The sequence below is a fragment of the Nicotiana attenuata genome, chromosome 1, assembly GCF_001879085.1.
Source record: "Nicotiana attenuata strain UT chromosome 1, NIATTr2, whole genome shotgun sequence".
Taxonomy (NCBI): Eukaryota; Viridiplantae; Streptophyta; class Magnoliopsida; order Solanales; family Solanaceae; genus Nicotiana; species Nicotiana attenuata.
Window position 1 is genome coordinate 79,868,554 of NC_031989.1, and position 23,905 is coordinate 79,892,458.

Genomic DNA, 23,905 nt, shown 5'->3' on the forward strand with positions numbered 1-23,905 from the left:
TAAATGTCCAGTCTCTAATCGCTTTTGGGAGAATATGGGCCTTCTATTTCTTAATATTAATAGTGACACTGATTGGCTAGTGAAGTTGAGGGATACTTCATGCAATGTAGTAATCACCAGGTTAATTGGGATACTTTATTTCCCTTCTCCATCTGGGAAATTTGGAAAAACAAGAATCTTAATAATATTAACAATCTAGATCGTAACCTAGAAGCCAGAAAGATTATTCATCTAGCATGGGAATTCAAATTCTTTATGGAGAAAAATACCTTCACGCTTAAAAAAATCAAAATTGAAATCAAATGGGACAAACCACCCAAAGGTATGATCAAATTAAATTGTCATGGTGCCTTTTCTAGTAACAATAATGCTGCTGGGCTTGGTGGCACATTCCGAAATAGCAATGGAGACTGGATTATGGGATTCCACAAGGCAAGTCAAGCAATTTCACCTACACATGCAGAGTTGATGACATTACTAGAAGGTTTAAAAATTGCGAAAGAAATGAACTTCCCAAATATGAAAATTGAAACAAATTGTACGGAAGTCAAGCTTATATATATATGAGGATAGCTATTATTTCTTTAACATTGTTTCTGAATGCAGATGGTTAATGCATCAATTGAAGCTCCCCCAACTGAAGCATAATTTCAGGGAAGGAAACGAAGTGGCACATAGGCTGGCCAAGGAAACTATCAAGAGCCCATCCTCTACTAAGTGTTTTTACCATGTTCGCCCACCCTTTTTTGTTGAACATGAAGTGATCAAGAACATGCATGTTGTTTGTAATAGCTTTAAGATATTTCTACTACTGTTTGTAACTATTTAGCAATTATGGGCAATAGTAATGCCCTAAAAACATCTACTATGTTTATGTAACTTTTGTTTAAGTAATATAATCATCCGTGTTTTGTATTAAAAAAAAAAAACATAAACCAGCCCGAACACTAACATCATAAAGCATTAGAATTCGAGGAAAGTTGTGCCTCATATAATTTGTCATGTAGTTATGAATATTTAAATTTTAATTATAAAAACAAATCAATATCGAGTCCAATATTTAATGCTGAAAATTTTGCTATACAACATGTAAGTCAGATAAATCGAAATAAACGTTTTTTGAAGACCTGAGAAGAACACAAATTATTCCATATTATGGCATTTTAAAATGGAGATAGTGACTACTGACTAGTCTCCAATTTTCCTCCATGAAAGACATGTATTTGCAAATTAAGAACCACTGTCTGTAGGCCAACTACCGCCAAGTGCAGTGTTTATCTTTTGTGATTAGTGGTCCTTTAATTTTGAGATATTGTGGTCAGTTGTCAGTCACAATTCAACAACCATCTGCCTTAAAAATACAAATAACCATCTGTCTTGATATAAATAACGTGGTCATACTCATACCTCCTGAGTTACTATTATTCTTATTTCTATCCTTAAAAAAGGGGAAAAAAGAAGAACCTTAGGCTAACCGGGTTGGTGAATAAGTTATCCCGAATTAATAAGGGAAATGTTATTTTTAGTCCGCGCTCGAAACTATTTATATTTGGTAGCCGTAAAAGTGTATAAAATTTGTATAGTTTTTGTATATAGCATACAAAAATGTGTGTGTATATATATATTCGGCTATTATTTTAAGAGCGACTATGTAATGTTATTTTCCCAATTAATAATGATGGGATCATATACCAGGACATAATTTACCAAAGTACTCCGTAAATAATTAACTTTTCTTGACACCTTCAGTCACAAAGTATATATAATCCAGGAAAGTTATATGTTGTTTCTCTGTTCACTTGATCAACTTAATAAATGTTAAATGAAGTAGTATTTCCAAACAAATTTATTAGTAATATTTATTTGCATTATCCATGTTCATCTTCTGTAGAATTAATGGCAGTCTCGAGAGACTCTGTTGAAAATTGATTATTAATTAGTTTCGCGTTCTATATTTTGAGGGGGTAAAAGGTTGGAAATCTATATAGTAAAAAGATTAATAGGAGTATTTTAGATCCATTCAGCCGCAAGCGCACAAGTTGTTGGTATTATTCTGTCTCCCATTGAAGTAAGTATTATTCACAATTTTGGGACAAATTAATTGAATTTAGCCAACAGTAAGAAACCAAGCAATATAATCTAACTTAACTTTCCAACAAGAAATCAAAGAATAAATAAAAAAGCTCATAATTAGAGCTAGAAAGAAGCTAAAAAGATTAATAAGCTATATTATATATCCAGGCCATCATCTTTGAGACCTTTGAAGAGTAGTACTAGTTGTCTTGGAATAACTTGAAAGACTTAGAAGAAGTCAAGTCCTTGAAAGAATCCGATGGTTCACCGCCGGCAGGTAAGTCGGCGAGGGCGGCGGCGATCCGGCGAATGCTTAAAGAACGAATCGTTTTAAAGCTGTATGATCTTTGTGTTTTGGAAAATATATTTGAAGATATTGACAGAATCAAATAAACCAAAGCTTGAACCAAGGCAAAGAGACCCACCTTTATCAATATACTTCCCTCAATCTCCATTACTCTTGCAATTTCAATAGAGTTACTAGATTTTTGAAAAAGAATATGAATCTGCTGTGAGTAAAGTAAGTTGTTAAGTAGAAGAAATATATGAGAAGTGAAATGTATGCTTTTGTTTGAGAAAAAGTGGTATAGAGAAGTATGTATATAGGGGGGAAAAAGGAAGAGATAGTGAAGCTTGTGATTTTCAAATTAGGCAACCTCTTTGACCGTTTGACGTGGCTCTCCCGTTGACATATTGCAACTTACCGAGTGGGCTACGTGGAGATTTCCCGTGCTAATTTACCACATGTTTGTTCTTTCAAATTAAAATATCATAATATACGCTTAATTAATCCGAATCTGAAATAGTGTGAATTCCGAATCTGAATATTTGTATAATTATTGTGTTTGGTGAAGTACGCTGTGGGGGAAAATCATATTATGGTCTCATCTCATGTCTTAAGTGTTTAATACTATAAATGAATAGTTATCCATGTAAGACAAAACATGAGTAAGGAAGTGGAAATTGAGATATCCTGACTGTAATCAATCACGACCTTGGCCCATATGTAATTTTGATACAATATAATGAACTGGCGATAAGATGCATAAATATAGATAAAGTGCTATGTGCTTAATAATTTAATTGAATTGAAAGTTGAAATTTTATTGATGGTATGATTCTGCTATTATCAAATCTGTGAGTAGCTACTTTACTCGTGTCTATCATGTTTTGGTTGAATTTGTGTGGGTGTAGGTTTAATGGGTTTCTGCCTACATAATACACTTGGGCCTGGCAATTGGCTCAGTTGGGTGAGCATAGGTTTAGAGTCGATAGGATGCCAAACCTTTCAATTTGTACTGGCCCAATGCCTTGAAATCCAACAAATGTTACCATCCAAACATCAAAAAGTTCTGCCTAAAGAAGATAAAAGGGACGCAACTAATCTGTTAGGCATTATAAATATAAATTAAAAATATAATAATAATTCAATTCCATTATTATGGAGTTAAGTCAACTTGTAGATTAACTATTACTCAACATTTTCCCCTTCCATAAATGAGTTGCAAATTACCTCAAATGTTAGAAAGTAGTTAAACAATTTATGAACATTGTAGTTTGCTTTAGGCACGATTTTAATTTACTATCATGATTCTGTATACGTTCGCGTGACATAATATTAGTTCCCAAAAATAAGTCAAGGTACGCGTTTGCGCGACTTTGGCCAAACAATCTTTAATAATTATAAAGCGCGATTAATTGTGTACACGTACGCGTGACATGATTTTAGCGCCCCAAATAATACGGACTCACGCACATGTGATCCGTTTCAAGGATAAATCCATAATTCAATAACTAAAAGCAGTCAAAGGTAAAACGCACGTAGCTTTAAAAGTACGTAATAATTTAATTTAATTAAGCCAGGTATGATTAAAGCGACTGTGCTAAAATTACGGAATTCGGGGATCCCTAACACCTTCTCCCGGGTTAATAGAGTTCCTTACCCGGTCTTCTGCTTTTTGCGGACTTTAAAACAGAGTCAATTCCTCAATTTGGGATTTTAAAACAAACCGGTGACTTGAAACACCATAAAATTATTCCAAGTAGCGACTCCAATTTAAATAAATAATCTCATTTCGAATTATGTCACTTAAATTGGAAAAACTCCTTATTCCTTCGAAAAAAGGAGGTGTGACAGCTCTGGCGACTCTGCTGGGGACCGAACCCAAAATCTCTAGTTCAGGGTTCAGAATTCGAGCTTGTAATGTAATTTATACTTGGCTTTCTTTATTGTTGATATCACCGTGTTTGTGGGTCTAATGTGCTAATTGTCGCTCATTTACCGCTTTGATATTATTTGAACTGTATTAAACTGTCTTCTTACGCCTCCTTTCTGAGTCTTCTAAAACTATGGTGCACACGTACGCGTGGCCCACTTTTCTGTTAGAAGTCATACCAATTAGAACGAGGCTAGATCAACAACTAGGCCGGGTAGACTTTCGTCTCGGTACATTGACCCCGCCTCGGCTCAAGCTGTCCGCTTGGGTAACCCATGTTTAGAACACACCCCAGGATTTTAAACCTAGAATAACATAGCCTCATGCCGGATCCCTAGTAGGAACGTTTGTTTGCATCACGTGCATTTGACTTTGGGGACCCAACACAAGGGTTGGGTTCATCTAGGACAGGTGTACACGAAATAAAAGACCATCTTGATGCATCCTACGTGCTATTTGTGCATTTGTTTGTTTCGGCTTTCATGTTGACCGGCTTCTAGAATAGGGAAAGAAAATCAAGAAAAACCCAAGAGTGAGGTAGAAATGAGAAAATTTACCCTGTTCTGATGACCCAAGTATTTGAAAATCCTGAAACTCTGCCGAATTTTTGAAAATAAAAAAGAGGAAAAGTCGTTACAAAATTCGGCCCCAGTTTTAAAAAAAAAAGGATTTTAAAACCCAAGAAATATTTTCTTTCTTTCCGAAGTCTTTCATAAGAAAAAAAAGAAACTAAAAAAAAAAGAGAGAAAATCAAAAATCAAAATCCAAAATAGGGGTTTCCTTTATTTTGAAGTATTTTTTCCAAAAAATTCAAAAATAAAATCGGAAACAAAAATTCAAAAATATTTTTTTTCTTCTTTAGAAGTCGTTCTTTTGTGAATGTCATAAAAATTGAAGTCCAAAAATATTTTCGCTTTTTTTATAAGTACTTTCGTAAGTCAAAAAAAAATATTTCTTAAAAATCCCTCTTTCAAAAATTCAGAGGCAACATTCAAAAAATTCCAAAAATATTTTCTTTCTTCTTTAGGAAAAGAGAAAACAAATGAAAATTCAAATAAAAATATTTTCTTTTTAAATTTGAAATTCTCAAAGTTCAAAACAAAAGAAAAAGAATTTTTAGAAGTCTTTTTTTCGGAAAAATAGTAGTAATAAAAAAAATTCAAAACCCAAAATCTAAATTATTTTTCCATGATTAGTAGCCATTTTTTTCATGAACTACGTAACGATCTCATTCATGCGGCGTCGTGATATGTAGGAATCCCATCGGATTCGATCATAGCAATAAACAAATTGAGTGAAAAATAAACAGAAAAAAAGAAAGAAAGAGAGAAAATTTGAGTGAAAAAGAAAGAAAAGAGTGAGAAAAAATAACAAGAAAAACAAAGAGCGAAAATAACAAAAAAGAGAGAAAATCAAGATGTGAAAGATCCAAAAAAAAGAGACTGGAGGAGAAAGAAAAGAGGAACAGAGTGAAAAGGGACATTTAATGGCCGGGATGAAACACACAACCGTTCAAATACATGGTAGAAGCGTTTAACTGTTAGGTGCATTGCATCCCAACGTGCAAAGATTGTGGTATGTGTAAATAAATCAGGTACTGTTCAGGTAAGGTTTTGTTAGTAGTCTGGCTTCGCATCCATACTTCGCAAGATCTAAGGGCAAGGTTCCTATGACCCCCGACAGTCATCTACCAATTATCGATCCTGAGGATAGCCCAGCTTCGGCTATTCCACAACCAGAATCAGCAATTGCAGAAGAGAATAGGATGATGCGTCTCCGCATGATGGAAATGTGGGACGCCTGGTCTAATGGTAGGGAACCGCCAAGTGCAAACCCTGGGTTCCCTGAGTTGATACCGAGATCAGGTGGGGCTGCGAACGTCCCTATGTCCAACCTATTTATCTTATGCGGGTACCCTCCAATGCCATTTAACGGTCCTAGAATGCCTTCTGTGGTTCGTTACCAGGCGTTGGCTTCAAAGGCACCAGCAGCAATGTTCTCTGCAACACCAGTATGCACCATAACACAACCAACTATACCACGACCGTATGTTGAGCCTCCAATTTTCACCTTTCAGGGTCCACAATTTCAACCAGAAATAACATATGTGACCCGGCACTCCTTTACTCAACCTCCGCAATATAATTTCTCGGTGGAGCAAGAAAAGGTTTTCAAGAATCCCGAGCAAGAGAAAATAGCTCGAAAGATGAAAAGCCTAGAACAAAGCCTAAAAAGCATGCAAGGCCTGAGTGGAAAAAAGAGTGTCTCATACTCCGGCCTGTGTATGTTTCCTCATGTTCATTTGTCGGCTGGCTTCAAAACGTCAAAATTTGAAAAGTACGACGGGCACGAAGACCCGACCGCTCATCTGAAACGATATTCTAACCAGTTGAGGGGTGCTGGTGGAAAAGAGGAGCTGCTACTGGCCTATTTTGGAGAAAGCATCACCAGAATCGCTTCCGAGTGGTACATGGATCAAGAAATTACCCATTGGCATATGTGGGACGATTTAGCCCGAGATTTTGTCCGCTAGTTTCAGTACAATGTGGACATCACTCCCGACAGAAACTCCTTGTCCAATTTGAAAAAGAAAGCAGTAGAAAGCTTCTGTGAATATGCTATCAAATGGCGCGAGCAAGCTGCTAGGTTAAAGCCTCCAATGGACAAAACAGAAATGGTTGCGGTAGGCGGACTACTTCCAGAACATGATTTCCGCTATAGGTAAATCGTTCGCTGAGGCTATCAAAATTAGGGAGTGTTGATACCCAATTTTTCCCTATAATATTTTTTAAAATGCATATATACCTCCAAAACTAGGCATTAGCATCAATTAATATCTTTCCATAATTTCAGCATTTTTAAGGGTTTTATTTAATTTGTCCCAGTATTTTTATTTATATAAACAATTGCTAATTGCATCACAAATAGTTTTATGATAATTTTGTGGCTTAATTTTATCATTTGCATTTGTACTAAGTTTTAATTATTTTACAAATAGCCACATTTGCATTTTTTGGGGTTATAATTGCAAAAAACTTTTGCAATTATAGCTCATGCATGCATTATTACATAATTTTACCAGAAAATATCTTTTTATATTTTTTAAATAGTAAGTGATTGTTTTAAAATATTTCTAGGCATGAAAAACATTTTTATAATCTGTTAATTATTTCAAAAATTGTTTTTATCAATTAAATGGGTATTTAACAAATAGCCCTTTTTATTTTTTCGGACCTAGCCTATTAAACCAGCCCAATTTCAATTTCCCAATCCCAATCCAATTAGAACCAGACCCAAATCCACCCCAGCCCAAACCTAAAGACTCTACCCGGCCCCAAACCCCTTTGATCTTGGTTGTTGATCACAGAGATCAACGGCCACCGTTTTCCCTTTCCTTTTTAGTCCAAAAGACCCCTAAACCCTAGTCATTTGTCACCACCGGCCACCCCGAAACCCTCTCTTCTCTAGTTCTCTCTGAGAGCAAACTCTAACCTTAATCGTCGCCACCTAAACCTAGCCCTAATCCCTTCGATTCCTACTTGTTCTATGAGGTTCCACGATTGTTTCAGACCTCCATTGGTCTCCTACTTCTTCTGGTTATTCGACTTTGTTATTACATGAAAGGAATCCCAAAAGATCTAGCCCAGATCTTGTTCGAGACTCTTTAGGAGTCCGCCTATGGTTACCTCCGTTTGTGAGTACTACTCTCTCGATGTTGTTATGGTTCAAATCTCTGGTTCAAAGCCAGATTCTCTTTACCCCGCCCCTTTTCCTCAAAACCCTGATCTTTGAACATGAATCCGTACAGATCTTTGTAGATCTGGAATGATTCGGAGTTCGTCAATGACTTTTCTTTAAAGATCTCTTGTTTCTTTGTTGTTAATCGATTTTTAGCACTGTGTTACTTTAGGGTTCTTGTTTCCTTGTTATTTGTTGGTCAAATCTCTGTGTATCTGAAGTATTTTTAAGTTTCCATCACCATTTTCCTTAAGAATTTTCTGATTCCCTACTGTTAATCAACTCTAAGTATTTTTCAAAATAAGGATTTCTGCTTCGTCTATTTTTGCAAAGGGTTTTTTGAAATTACTCATGTTTTTGTTTAATCTTTCTATAATGACTATGTTCCAAGCTTGATTGTTTGACTGATCGTTGTTCGCTTCAACATTTTTTGTCCGTTATTGTTTTGAATAATTGACTGACTGACTCAATTATCTAGGGTTTCATTTTTTGCTGAAATGATTTACTGAATTTCTGCTTGCTTTCCTTAATCCTGAGATTCCTAATTAACGTCTCTTTCCTATTTAGGGGTTGTTTGACCCCAAAATGGCCTCTAATTGCTTAAGTTACCTTATTTGTATGATTGATTGCTTGATTTATGGGTTCTAACCTTAATTGGCGGCTAGACTCACTTCTTGCCTTATTTGAAACTCAATCCAAGTTATTTATGGGTATAATTCCCTGATTTTCTGTCCTGTCAAGCTTAATTCATTATTTGATTGCTTGCCTTACCTTATATATAGTATTAAGCTTCCTTGCCTTATTTACTTTACACTACTCGACTCGTATAAATACGTGATTCTGTTTTCAAACACACACACACACAGAGACCTAGGGAAAACACTTATAAAATCTTGCTCTCTCTCTCTCTCTCTCTCTCTCTCTCTCTCTCTCTCTCTCTCTCTCTCTCTCTCTATTGTAAACTACTACTACTTGTCTATTGCACCATCTAGTCGGCTGGAAGCCAAGACTAGATCTTGGATCCTCTCTACTTCACTCTTTTATTGCAAATTTCCAACTGGTATGTCTCTACTACTGTCATTCAATTAATTTGTGTGCTTATCAGCATGTTTACTTCTATTTAAATCCATGTGTTTATCAGCTTGTTTACTTCTGTTTAAATCCATATGTTTACCAGTATGTATACTTCTGTTTAATCCATGTGTTTACTAACATGATTGTTTCTGTCTAATCTACGTGGTTACTTATGTTCAATCTGTAGGTTCAATAGCATGTCCAACTATGTGTTTCCTAGCATGTCTATTATTGTTCAATCTATGTGTTTACTGCACTAGCATGCCTACTGCTGCCCAATACATGTGTTTACTACAATAGCATGTTTATTTCTGTTTTTAACTAGAACTATGTGTTTCTACTTTCAGCAAATTTGCATGCTTACTCATTTCTAAATTAGATATGTGTTTTGTCTACTTCTCTACTAGCATGTTCTCCCTATCTAGATGTTCACCTTTCACAACTTTGCTCCCCAATCTCTACTGCCCCTTTGTATGTGATTGTTTGATCCTCAGCATGCCTTGTCTTTGTGTCTGGTCACTTAGTAATAGCTAATTTAAGTAATCCTATTTCTGAATGCTGTTTGTTTGCTGGAACCTTTGCCTAAGTTCCAGGAATTAAATGACTCTATTTGCTTCTTGTTTCCTGAAAGTCTAAAACTGTTTTTCTCAAAACTACTCTTGTAAATCACTATCCACTTCAAATTCTTAGAACATCTAGGGTCCTATCCCTCCAGTGTGAGCATTGCTTTAGAGTCCATGAGACCCCTCTGAACTTTGACACACTAGGGCTGGCTATTCCACACTGCACAAGCTGTTGATCTTTAAAGGGGGCCTGGGTGTGAGCACTGTCCTAGGTCCTTGAGGCCCTTGGGAACTTTGACACACTAAGATACCCTCCCTGGCACTATGAGATGTGGCATTTGAGACTGTTTGAAGGCCTGGTTCACCAGGTTTTGCTTTGGGCCTATCCAGGCTCCCTATAGTATATTATTATCATTCCTGTAATTTATTTACATTTGGCTTGTAATATTAATTACTTTGTAAACAGATATTGGGAAAATTAGTAAACTGGGAGAGATTGTTATATGTATTTTTGTTGGGAATGGGTAGATGTCATGCCTATAGGTTTTAAAATCAGTGTTTACATTCTAGAAACAATGCCTATAGGATATTGCAATGTTCATCACTTGTGTGCATCCTAGATATCATGACTATAGGGTTCACATCCACTTCTGCACTCAGAAATCATATCATTGTGATGTTTTTTCTGTTTGCATGCATTCTAGATACCATGCCTATAGATTAAAAAATCAATCTTGCACCTTTAGATATCATTCCTATAGGTTAAAAATTAATTTCTGCATCTAGGAGCCATGTTAAATAGGTTAAGCGTATTCAGCATTTAGAACCACGCTTATAGGGTAAAATCAATCTTGCATTCTGGACACTTTGCCTGTAATTTGAAATCAGTCTTTGCATGCCAATGAGGTTTTAGAACTAATTGCTGCATTTAGTTTCCATTGTCTAAAATCAGTCCTCACATCTAGACAGCATGCCTATAGGGTCTAACGAACCAAACTGCCTGTTCAGAATTGTTTACTGGTTTATTGTACTTCCGATTAATTAGATACCATGTTCATAGGACATCATTGATACACGCCTAGGCAAGCCTGTAGGGCGATTAAAATCCTGCAAACTGTAAAACTGTTTTTGTTAACTGTCCAGATTCAGCGAGCCCCCCTAAAATCAGTAGGCAACTGATTAGGTATTGGTTCCCCACTTTAATAAAACTTTGCATATGTTCTGATTTATGCTCACCTAGATATCCTGTTATTAGGATTTGTTTTTTTAAAGTGTTTGAAACACCGCTGTTTGAGACGTGCACTTGCTTGCTCTATTTGTGGAGGTAAAATGTGAGCCTTTTAACTGTTCTATCCTTGGTCTAGTCCTACGTGTTTTGTTTGTCTCCTAGAGTTTTCTCCTTTTAATTACTGTAGGAGAGTCTAGATCCACCTTAACTAGAAGTCCTAAATACCTCCGGGACTATATAAGTAAAGGGACGGGTAGTGCAAGCATAGGATACATCGTAAGGTTGCTAGAACGCTTTAGGGCATGACCGGGGGGGGGGGGGTAGTTGGATAGTAAAGGATATGATGACATGTACGCTAATGCCACGTGTAACCTCTCTAGTTGAGGAAGGCTTACCGGGTATTGTACAGATGTGATCCTATAGGCTAAAAAATCTAGGACCCCTTTTACCCCTTGTTTTAAACGTAATTTGTCTAATTTGCTTTATCTGTTAATAAGACTAATTCACATAATTTGAGTTCGGCCGGGACCCACCGTTGTGGACCGCGAGGGGTGCCTAACACCTTACGCTCAAGGTTATTTTGAGCCCTTACCCAAGTCTCTAGTAATGCAAACAGCTTTCATGAGTTATTTGCTCTAGGTGCCCTAACGCACCTTAAATCTGTTAGGTGGCGACTCTTCAAATCCAAATACCCAACTCCCAAAAGGAAATGAGTTATTCCCAATGAATGTCGAAACCCAGACTTCGCGAGGAAAAAGGGGGCACGTCAGCATGGCGACTCTGCTGGGGATACTTTAGGCTCTTACAATAGAACTTGTTTTTGTGAATTAGTCTTAAGCATGCTTTATTCTGTTAATACGTGTGAACCCTTTCCCTTTCCCTTTTATTTGGATTTAGTTGCTTATTTCTCAAGCATTTATGACTTCCTTTATTTCCTGAAACTGACCTATCTCCTTGTTTTCTTTTTGTAACTGTCTTTCAATTATTTAAATACTGCATTTATCATTTTTAAACGTGCAAATACTTGACAACATGCTATTTATTGTTGCATAAATCATGCTCAACATCATATTCCACTCGTGCGTAATTAATCCTATAGTAACGCTTGATGAGTGTTTGCGCTCTTCCTATATATCACCCTTTTAAATTTGGAAAGGCGTATTTGCGGTAAAACTAGTCGATCAGCGGTGCATTCGACGGTTCCGTGCCTTTCCCCCTCAAGTTGTCCGCTTGAGGGTCCCAAGTCTAGACCTCTATAGAAACCTTACTCTGATCAATTATGCATGCATCATGGTCAAACCTAGCCGGGTTAATATGTTTTCCACATAATAAACTTTTAAGACAAGCCTCACCCAAAAGTCCATCGGGTTTTCCATAATCCCAACAGACGCAACCACGATTGCGTGCATTAATTTTGGAGAAATAAGTGCCAATATGCTAATCATTGTTTTACAAATAGACGATCTTGGAGGGGGAAAGGGTCAAACTATACTTGTTTTGCAGAAAATGAGGCATGAAGTCCCCAGGTTCGGCATGGTCGGTAGCATACCTTCACTGTTGCTAGATTGGTGGAGAGATCTACCCTCAAGTGACCAAAATCATGTGAAACGAGTCTTAAGAAATTTACCTTCTTTGTTGGATCTTCAGCCAAACAAAATGTTGATCGAGGCTGCCACCATGTTTTGGGACAAAGAAAGGGCTGTGTTCCGCTTTGGAAACATAGAAATGACGCCTCTCTTGGAAGAAATAGGAGGATTCGCTGGGTTGCCTTGGGACAGCCCTAGTTTATTGGCACCAAAAAATCGCACCACTAGGGGATTTTTGAAGATCATGGGGTTAAAGAAGAATGATGACTTGGAGTGCCTGAAAAACTCCTACATACCTTTTGACTTCCTCTATGAACGATATGGTCACAATAGCTCTTATCGTATTTTTGATGATGAATTCTCCATCACCTTTTTGGTTGGATTCATCGTAGGGTCTTTGTGTTCATTGTGTGTTTCTTCGGCATGCTAGTGTTCCCGATCCAAGGGGACAGAATCCACACCAGGTTGGCCATGGTGGCCAAAACTTTGATGGACGGGATCGAGGGGCAGACATATATCATTCTTCCTATGATCTTTACAGATATGTACCGGGCCTTGGAACGCTGTCAGAAGGGGTTCAGATTCTTTGAGGGTTGCAATTTGCTGCTGCAAGTTTGGTTGCTAGAACGTCTCCAAAAGGGTCAATACCGTGAGGAATTTCCACGAAGACCGTGGAATGATCGCATAGCCTTCCATCATCCCAAGAGAATGACCTATATCCCAGACATGTTTGCTCAACCTAAGGATGTTGTAGGATGGGTGCAGTTTTTCAACAAGTTAATTTAGGACCAGGTTCAATGGATGTTCGAGTGGTTCCTTACCGACGAGTTCATCATCAGATCCAGGGATGTTCTCCACTTGGTATTGATTGGGTTAAGGGGAATATACCCTTATGCTCCCCTCAAGATTATGAGACTGGCAGACAAGAGATAGGTCATACCGCGAGTCGCTAAAATGAGTCACTTCATAGCCGATTTTCAGGGTGACGCCATCCCATATAAAAATGAAGCACAACACATGTGGCACTTGAAGATTATCGTGGAGAAGGATACCATCGAGCCAGATCGATATCATGCGGGTCATACATACTTTTACCCCTCATGGTTGGATGATAACATCGCAGGGATCTTCGAGCCAAGGGTTGGTCCAAGAAACAGGGTCATAGACGAAGTTGCCGAAGCACAGGTGAAATAACAAATTGCGCAAAAGAATTCGCGAGTCTGAAGCTGAGCATATGGAGTATAAGGCCGACATGGAAATGATCAAGGAGCGGAAAGAGAGGGCTATTAAATCCAGCGAATGGCTAGAATATTTTGAGTACAGTCTGATGGAATTGGAAGGGAAAATGAGAAAGAGAGTCACCGATTGCCAGAGCCCTGAGGGAAACGGAGGAGGACATTTGGCAAGGGCATTCTTATTGCCGAACCTGCGCGAACTGGGGGAATTGATCGACAAGAGAATCTAGTCTGGAGAGGGTCCTTCTGGGACCAAATATATTAAGTTTAGTTGCTTTCTAAATGTAATAAGGTCAAGTGCCATTAGTGACATTATCTTATTTAGAATCGTTTTGGGTCGTCTATTTTTTACATTAATGAAATGAGGAAATTATTGGCACTAAATTTCTCCAAATCTATTTGTTGCTAGGCCTACCTCGGGCACAACGAGGCTCTCAAATTAGGACACGAATTTACATTCCTGCATATTGTGCTTAAATACCGCAAACTTTTCAGAATTATTACTGACTTGGCTACCTTTTGTTTTTCTTTCTTTCTTTTGATTATTCCCATTCCCCAAAGGTTGGTTCGTGCATACTAGCATCGTCAGCTTATCACACAAGATCCAGGGGCCCTCCACCTTCTCCTACTCCTAGTCCACCAAAAGGCAAGAGAAAAGCAAAAATGGAAGATTTGAACGGCACCAGAAAGCGAAACAACACACAGGTTGAACATGCAGAAACTTCTGATGGTCGGGGTACTCAGGCCCCAAATGAAGCAGTTTCACGGCTCGAACAGAAAATACTGGAACTCCAGGGTGAGCTTGAGCATGTCTGGAATGTGGCAAACCTATCCTTCTCACTTAGCGTCCCAGACATCAGTCATCCAAACACTCAGAACCCCGCACCACCTCAAAACACACCCAACAAGCGCCCACAAAATCCTCCCGTACCTCACCATTATACAACTCCACCATAAAATCAAACTATCCCACCACAGTACCAGCCAAACACCTACCATACTCCCCAAAATACTCCACCAGTCATTCCTGAACCCCAGAATTCCACCAATGATCACCACTATACTCAAACTCCAGGTCACCAAAATAACCCTATATATGTGGAGACCTTACCTCACTCCACTCAACCCATCTCCTATGCACCAGAATCTGTTGAGAAGGACATGCTCATTAAAAACCTGGCCGAGGAGGTCAAGAAGTTGACCAACCGAGTTCAAGGCGTAGAAGGAGACAAGGGGATAAAAGGTCTGAACTATGAAGACCTATGCATACAGCCGGATGTAGAACTGCCAGAGGGTTAAAACCTTCCAAGTTCGAGATGTTTGACGGTACAGGTGATCCCAGGGTTCATCTAAAGGCCTATTGTGACAAGCTTGTCGGGGTCAGAAAAGATGAAAAGATCCGGATGTAGCTTTTTATGAGGAGTCTTACGGGAGATGCCTTGTCCTGGTACATCAGCCAGGACCCTAAGAAACGGTCCAACTGGGTGAGTATGGCGTCTGATTTCATGGACCGATTCAGGTTCAACATAGAGAATGCACCAGATGTCTTCTACATTCAGAACCTCAAGAAGAAGCCTACCGAGACTTTCCGCGAGTATACTACTCGTTGGAGGTCAGAAGCGGCCAAAGTCAAGCCAGTATTGGACGAAGAACAAATGAACAAGTTCTTTGTCAGAGCACAGGATCCGCAATACTATGAAAGGTTGATGGTTATTGAAAACCATAAGTTCTCTGATATCATCAAACTTGGTGAAAGGATCGGAGAAGGCATCAAGAGCGGGATGGTAACAAACTTTGAGGAATTGCAGGCCACTAATAAAGCATTGCAGTTAGGGGGTATATCTAAGAAGAAGGACGTGGGAACAGTAATGGTCGCCCAAGGACCCAAAACTCCATTCGTATACCGAACCTCCCGGCTTGCATATCAAGCACCTCCACCCACATATCAAGCACCTCCACCTACATATCAACCCTCATCCCCCAGATATTCCCAACCAGCCACTGCCTATCACACCTATAATTCTCAACCATATCTTTTTCAGTCACCTCCAACTCGTCAAATACCCAAGACTGCGACCTAATTTCGATCGCAGACCACTCAAACAATACACTTCCATTACTGAACCCATCGACCAGCTGTACGAAAGGTTGAAGGCCGCTAGTTATGTCACTTCTATTCCTGCTGTGGCAATAGAGAACTCATCTCAATGGGTCAACCCAAACAAAATCTGTGCGTATCATTCCGGTATGAAAGGGCACACCATTGACGAATGTCGCACATTGAAAGACAAAATTCAGGCTTTGATTCACAACAAGGTCATCCAGGCAAAGGAGGCTACGCCTAATGTCCGCAATAATCCCCTCCCAGATCACAGGGGTAAAGGTGTCAATGTGATAGAAATAGATGAAGAATGGCATCCGGAGGGATCAATCGGACTTATCAAAGAGGGTGACGACCCCAAGAAGCCCGCAGTCACACTCAATCCCATTATAGTGCAGATATAGCCGCTAGTGGAGGTCGAGGTAACGGCATCAGTCCCATTTGAAGTTGAGGTAGCACCCCCCTGCAGTTGCACCAATTCCATTTGAGGTGAAAGTAGCCACACCATTTACAGTGACAGTATCAACCACACCGCCTTTCAGCACCAAGGCTGTATGTGGCTGAAGCTAGAAGAAAAGGAAAAACCAAAATGGGAGAATTTGGTGCTGCACAAGGGATGACTAGGACTGGAAGGGTCTATACACTCGAGCATCTGGGAGAGTCCAGTAAACAGGCCTCTAACAGACCTCTCGTTATGGAAACATGTCCAGATAACCTCTGGAGGAAAGTACAAGTAAGGGGGTATTCAGTCATCGATCATCTGAACAAGACTCCTGCTCAAATATCTATCCTGTCGCTGCTACAGAATTCAGAAGCACACAGAAACGCTGTGATGAAAGTATTGGACGAAGCATATGTGCCCAATAACATGACAAGCAGAGAAATGGCTAACATGGTGGGACAAGTACTGGAAAGTCAAAAAATCACTTTCCACGAGGATGAGTTGCCGCCTGAGGATTTGAGTCACAATACGGCGATGCATATGACAGTGGAATGCGAAGACTACTTCATTACCAGGGTCCTGATCAATGGAGGATCCAGTTTCAATATTTGCCCATTGACAACACTAAAGAGGTTGGGCAAAGGCCTATACGAGATACGAGAAGGGACCATGAACGTGAAGGCATTTGATGGGTCTCAAAGAGCTACCATCGGGGAAATTAATCTCTGTCTGCAGATGGGGCCTACGTGGTTTGATATCGAGTTTCAGGTGCTGGACATATCTGCATCCTACAATCTGTTGTTGGGACGACCATGGATACATGCTGCTGGGGATGTGGCATCAACTTTGCATCAGGCAGTGAAGTTTGAGTGGAACCATCAGGAGGTGATTATCCATAGAGATGGGAGCAACCCCATTTACAACCATCAGACTATCCCAGTGGTTGAGAATAGAAGAAGGCTCGGTGGAGAAACTTATCATCATATCGAGCGGGTCAATGCAATCAACAAAGATAAGTGGTGGGATAGCAAGATAGCAAGCATGATGAACTGGAGAGGGTATGAGCCTGGCAAAGGTCTTTGCAAAAATCTTCAGGGCATTTCCAAGCCAATACAGCCGAAACGTCATGGCACTACTTTTGGCCTGGGATACCGATACACTTGGCAAGAGTACAGAAATTGGTCACCACCATGGCGTGGTCCGTACTATCCATTGGAGCAGCCTATACCGCACTTGAGTCAGACCTTCCAACACACCGACATTATATGGGGATCAAAGAAGGAAGCAACACTGGCAGCCTTAAGGAACCTGTTTTTGGAGGATGAGGACATGGACTGTTGTGTAATTGTTGAGGAGGAGGAGGACGACGAAGGCTCTACCATCCGGGCTGTGGAGAAAGGATCATTCCTCAAGAATTGGACTGTCAGACCATCCAGGGCCCGACGAGTCCCGGGGTAGCAAGGCTGAACAACATTGTTTTGTTTATTTTCTAAGAAAAATGATTTCCCTTTTTGGCATTTTGTTTTAAATAATATTTCCAATGTTCCGAAACGTTGTTTAAATTATTGAAAATCGCTTTTATGCTTCCATGAATCAATATTTATTGTTACCATTTTTTCTCTCATATCTTTATCTATACAGCATTACCATTTCCTGTCTCGATGAACCAACAATTGTGACATGTAATGAGATGACACAACAAAAGGATAGTGATTCTGAAGAAGAAGATGTCATACCCGAGGAAATTGTTAGAGAAGTAGAAAACTTTGAGAACAAGCCTAAGTCCAATCTGGACGAAACAGAAATAATCAACTTGGGAGACTCTGAAATTGTCAAGGAAACCCGCATCAGCATCCACTTGTCGCCATCAGAAAAAGAAGAGTACACACATTTCTTGAAAGGATATGAGGACATCTTTGCATGGTCATAATGATATGACCGGGTTAAGTACATCCATTGTGGCTCACAAGTTTCCCACAAACCCAACGTGTCCACCAGTGAAGCAAAAACTCAGGAAATTCAAGCCTGACATGAGTCTGAAAATCAAGGAGGGGGTTACTAAGCAAATCAAGGCCAAGGTCCTCAGGGTGGTTGAATACCCAACTTGGCTAGCAAACATCGTGCCAGTTCCAAAGAAGGATGGGAAGGTCAGGGTCTGTGTTGATTATCGGGATCTCAACAGGGCCAGCCCAAAGGATGATTTCCCACTTAAAAACATACACATCCTAATCGACAATTATGCCAAGCATGAACTCCAGTCGTTTGTGGATTGTTTTGCCGGTTACCACCAAATCTGGATGGACGAAGAGGACGATGAGAAAACGACTTTCATTACACCATGGGGAGTATAATGTTATAAGATGATGCCATTCGGTCTAAAGAATGCTGGGGCCACCTACATGAGGGCTATGACTACCATTTTTCATGACATGATACATAAGGAGATCGAGGTATATGTGGACGACGTCATCATCATATCCAAGAAAGCCACAGTTCATATAGCCGATTTGAGGAAGTTTTTCGACAGACTACGGAAATACAACCTGAAACTAAACCTCGCAAAATGTGCATTCGGGGTTCCTGCCGGAAAGTTACTTGGGTTCATTGTCAGCCGCCGAGGGATAGAATTGGATCCGTCAAAAGTCAAAGCCATCCAGGAGCTACCGCCGCCGAAGAGTAAGAAAGATGAAATGAGTTTTCTAGGACAGCTAAACTACATAAGCCGATTCATAGCCTAGTCCACAGTTATATGTGAGCCAATTTTCAAGATGTTGAAGAATATGCTGCAACTAGTTGGACCGAAGATTGTCAAAAGGCTTTCGATAAGATCAAGAAGTACTTATCAACACCACCAGTCTTGGTCCCGCCAGAGCAAGGTAGACCCTTGCTACTCTACCTTGCAGTGCTAGATGGAGCCTTCGGCTGCGTTCTGGGGCAGCACGACGAGACAGAGAGAAAGGAACAAGCTATTTATTACTTGAGTAAGAAGTTCACTCCATATGAAGCGCGGTACTCTCTATTTGAATGTACCTGCTGCACTCTGACCTGGATAGCTCAGAAGGTGAGGCATAACTTCCGTGCCTACACAACATACCTCATATCAAGGATGGATCCCTTGAAATATATCTTTCAGAAACCCATGCCCACTGGCAAGCTGGCTAAGTGGCAAATCTTGTTGAGGGAGTTCGAGATTGTTTATGTGACTCAGAAAGTAGTCAAGGGACAAGCACTGGCAGATCATCTTGCTGAGAACCCCGTGGAAGGAGAATACGAACCCCTGAAAATGTATCTTCCCGATGAAGAGGTTCTATTCATAAGAGAAGATATTGTTGAGTCCCACGATGGGTGGAGAATGTTCTTTGACGGAGCGGCAAATCTCAAGGGAGTCGGCATTGGAGCCGTCTTGGTATCAGAAACTGGCCAACATTATCTAGTGTCTGCTAAACTCAGATTTCCCTACACTAACAACATGGCAGAGTATGAAGCCTGCATACTAGGGCTCAACATGGCCATCGACATGAATATTCAAGAGCTACTGGTAATCGGTGATTCTGATTTGCTTGTGCACCAGGTACAAGGAGAATGGGCCACCAAGAATTCCAAGATATTGCCATATCTGCACCATGTGCAGGAATTGAGAAAGAGGTTCACGAAGATAGAGTTTCGGCATGTTCCCAGGATTCAGAACGAGTTTGTCGATGCATTGGCCACTTTGTCATCCATGATACAGCATCCCGACAAGAACTTCATCGATCCCATCCCAGTAAGGATCCATAGCCAGCCGGCGTATTGTTCCCATGTTGAAGAAGAAACAAACGGGAAGACTTGGTTTCACGATATCAAAGAATATTTAGCAAAAGGAGAATACCCGGAGCATGCAAATCATACTCAGAAACGTACGCTTCGGAGGTTGTCCAATAATTTCTTCCACAGCGGAGGAACCTTGTACAGAAGAACTCCTGATTTGGGATTGCTAAGGTGTGTCGACGCAAAAGAAGCTTCTAAGCTAATTGAGGAGATACATGCTGGGACCTGCGGCCCGCATATGAATGGTTTTGTCTTGACCAAGAAGATACTTAGGGCCGGTTATTTCTGGATGACTATGGAGACAGATTGCGTCCAGTATGTCCGAAATACCAATGTCAAGTACATGCCGATATGATAAAAGTGCCGCCAAATGAGCTCAATGCAACAAGCTCGCCTTAGCCATTCGCCGTCTGGGGAATGGATGTTATTGGTCTAATCGAGCCCACCGCCTCAAATGGGCGTCGGTTCATCTTGGTAGCTATTGATTACTTCAACAAATGGGTCGAAGCAGCATTTTACAAGGCAGTAACTAAGAAGGTCTTAGCAGATTTTGTCCGCGACCGGATTGTTTGCCGGTTTGGAGTTCCACAATCAATCATCACTGACAATGCCTCCAATCTCAACTGTGATCTGCTGAAGACCATGTGTGCGACTTTCAAAATCAAGCACAAGAATTCCACAGCCTATAGACCTCAGATGAACGGAGCTGTAGAAGCCGCTAACAAGAATATCAAGAAGATACTGAGAAAGATGGTAGAAAATCACAAACAATGGCACGAGAAGCTGCCATTCGCACTATTGGGATACCGTACCACAGTCCGCACATCAACCCGGGCAACTCCCTACTTACTGGTTTATGGTACTGAAGTTGTTATTCCTGCTGAAGTGGAGATTCCTTCATTGAGAATCATACAAAAAGCTTAGCTCAGCGACGGAGAATGGATAAAGGGCAGTTATGAGCAGCTAGCCCTCATAGACGGAAAAAGGATGAATGCAGTGTGTCATGGGCAACTCTGTCAGAACAGAATGTCCAGAGCCTTCAACAAAGAGTCAAGCAGAGACAGTTCAGACCGGGGCAGCTGGTGTTGAAGATCTTTCCGCATCAGGATGAAGCCAAAGGGAAATTATCTCCCAACTGGCAAGGCCCTTACATGGTTCACAGAGTATTAACAGGAGGAACCCTCATACTTGCAGAAATGGAAGGAGAAGTCTGGCCAAAACCGATCAACTCAGATGGAGTCAAATGATACTATGTGTAACTGTTTATGTTTTCACAAAATGATGTAAATTGAACTCCGCTCGACCTGATTCCCGTTTAAAGGGGATACGTAGGCAGCCATGTGGGCTCGGTCACAATTCAGTAAAAATCCTATTTTTCCCCACAATCAGAAACTGGGGCAGAATTTTGAGGAGGACCCTCAAAATTCCGAAGCAATTTCAGCCGATCGCAGCATGTGCAGCAGTCAGGTGTGTCCATCTAACTGGGGCAGAATTTTGAAGAGGACCCTCAAAATTCTATGAGGGGAGGTTGCACTGTCTCGGGTCGTGTCACAGTCACTGGTTCATCTAACCAATTTTTGAAATAATATATTTTTATAACGCCTTTGAAAACTATGCATGCTTGCTTGTAAAATGACTCTGTTTAGCCAACGCTACCCCCAATGATTTGAACAGGACCTTCGGACCAAGCAAAGCAAGCCAAGCAAGCCGACGTAGGTAGAAACCGACCTCCCCCTTTACAGAACTCACAATTTTTCTTTGGATGCAGGAGCCAAGAATATACATGCCTCCAAGTCACAATCTTCATAACAACCGTGATATTGAAATCTATTACCAGCTAAGAAAACTCTGCTATCACCTACTATTTATTCTATTTTTGCATGGGACTTAACCCTGTCCCAAACCATGCATGAGGCTAAGCCCTGCCTCCATTTTGCATAAGGTTAAGCTCTGCCTTCCATTTTCACGGGACTAAACCCTATCCCGAATCTTGCATGAGACTAAGCTCTATCTCCATCTGCATGAGGCTGAGCCCTGCCTCCATATCTGCATTAGACTAAGCCATGCCTCCATATCAGCATGAGGCTTAGCCCTGCCTCCATATCTGCATAAGGCTAAGCTCTGCCTTCCATTTGTATGGGACTAAGCCCTGTCCCAAATCTTGCATGAGACTAATCTCTATCTCCATCTGCATGAGGCTAAGCCCTGCCTCCATATCTGCATGAGGCTAAGCCCTGCCTCCATATCTGCAAGGGACTAAGCCCTGTCCCGAATCCTGCATGAGGCTAAGCCCTGCCTCCATATCTGCATAAGGCTAAGCTCTGTCTTCCATCTGCATGGGACTAAGCCCTGTCCTGAATCTTGCATGAGGCTAAGCTCTGCCTCCTACTTGCATAAGCCGAATCATCGCCTTTATTTGCCGAGACTAAGCACTGTCTCTCTGGCACTACCTATTTGCTCCTCTTTCGGGCTAAGCTCTGCCCTCAACCTCACAAGACTAATCCTTGTCTTGTTGATTTTAGCATCATATTATTGCATCTCATGATCTGAAATATCGCCAACTTGTCCAAAGGCGTCATTGTCTAAAGGCATCATCCTCATAGCCGGAAGACACCATGCCATGGCCTGAGGACCTCTCAAATTTGCATATCACTATTCAAAGGCGTCATGGTTCGGAGGCACCATTTTCATGGCCCGAGGAACATCATTTCATGGCCTGCGAATCCCCCACCGAACAATTCATGGGCCAGGACATCATGGTCTAAGGACGTCATCCTCAATCGTCCAAAGACAATCCTCATGGTCTGAAGGGAATCTGCATCATGCTTAAATTTCCGGACAAATATATACTTCTAGTATCTCTTTACTTGCAGGTGACCCGACAAGCAACCGCTACACCAACAGGAGCAATCCCACTCCAGTTCTTTCAAATTATCACAAATCTGATCGTTTACCATAACCATCTTTCCACCCATTCATTAGTCTCATCTCCGTTCTTGTGATGACTTCATCGGTATATACCGCCGATGATCCAGAACTACACATGGCCTGATACCTGTAAAACCAGGGATAAGTATGCAGCTCAAAGATCAGGGTTCGACCTCTATTTTTCAAGACATCCCATTCGGTCAAAATTGGTCATCATTTCTTTACCCGAAAACTCTTTCATCCTTCCCGGGTAAAGAGGGGCACCTGTTGATACCCAATTTTTCCCTATAATATTTTTCAAAATGCATATATACCTCCAAAACTATGCATTAGCATCAATTAATATTTTTCCATATTCTGCATTTTTAAGGGTTTTAATAAATTTATCCCAGTATTTTCATTTGTATAAACAATTACTAATTGCATCACAAATAGTTTTATAATAATTTTGTGGCTTAATTTTATTATTTGCATTTGTACAAAGTTTTAATTATTTCACAAATAGCCACATTTGCATTTTTTGGGGTTATAATTGCAAAAAACTTTGCAATTATAGCCCATGCATGCATTATTACATTATTTTACCAGAAAATAGCTTTTTGTATTTTTTAAATACTAAGTGATTGTTTTAAAATATTTCTAGGCATGAAAATCATTTTTATAATCTGTTAATTATTTATAAAATTATTTTTATCAATTAAATGGGTATTTAACAAATAGCCCTTTTTATTTTTTCGGACCTAGCCTATTAAACCAGCCTAATTTCAATTCCCCGATCCCAATCACCAGGCCCAAATCCACCCCAGCCCAAACCTAAAGACTCTACCCGGCCCCAAACCCCTTTGATCTTGGCTGTTGATCACAGAGATCAACGGCCACCATTTTCCCTTTCCTTTTTTAGTCCAAAAGACCCC

At 40.3% G+C, this 23,905-nt stretch overlaps 1 protein-coding gene across 1 annotated transcript; it reads right to left on the bottom strand.

Moving 5' to 3' along the window:
• LOC109241508 lies at window positions 2,076–2,659 on the bottom strand. Its single transcript, XM_019408250.1, has one exon. It carries the CDS (start codon window positions 2,526–2,528, stop codon window positions 2,274–2,276), a length of 255 nt encoding a protein of 84 aa, XP_019263795.1. The 5' UTR covers window positions 2,529–2,659; the 3' UTR covers window positions 2,076–2,273.

Excerpts from the sequence above, each read along its gene's own strand:
- LOC109241508 (XM_019408250.1), bottom strand. The coding sequence starts at position 2,528 with ATGGAGATTGAGGGAAGTATATTGATAAAGGTGGGTCTCTTTGCCTTG.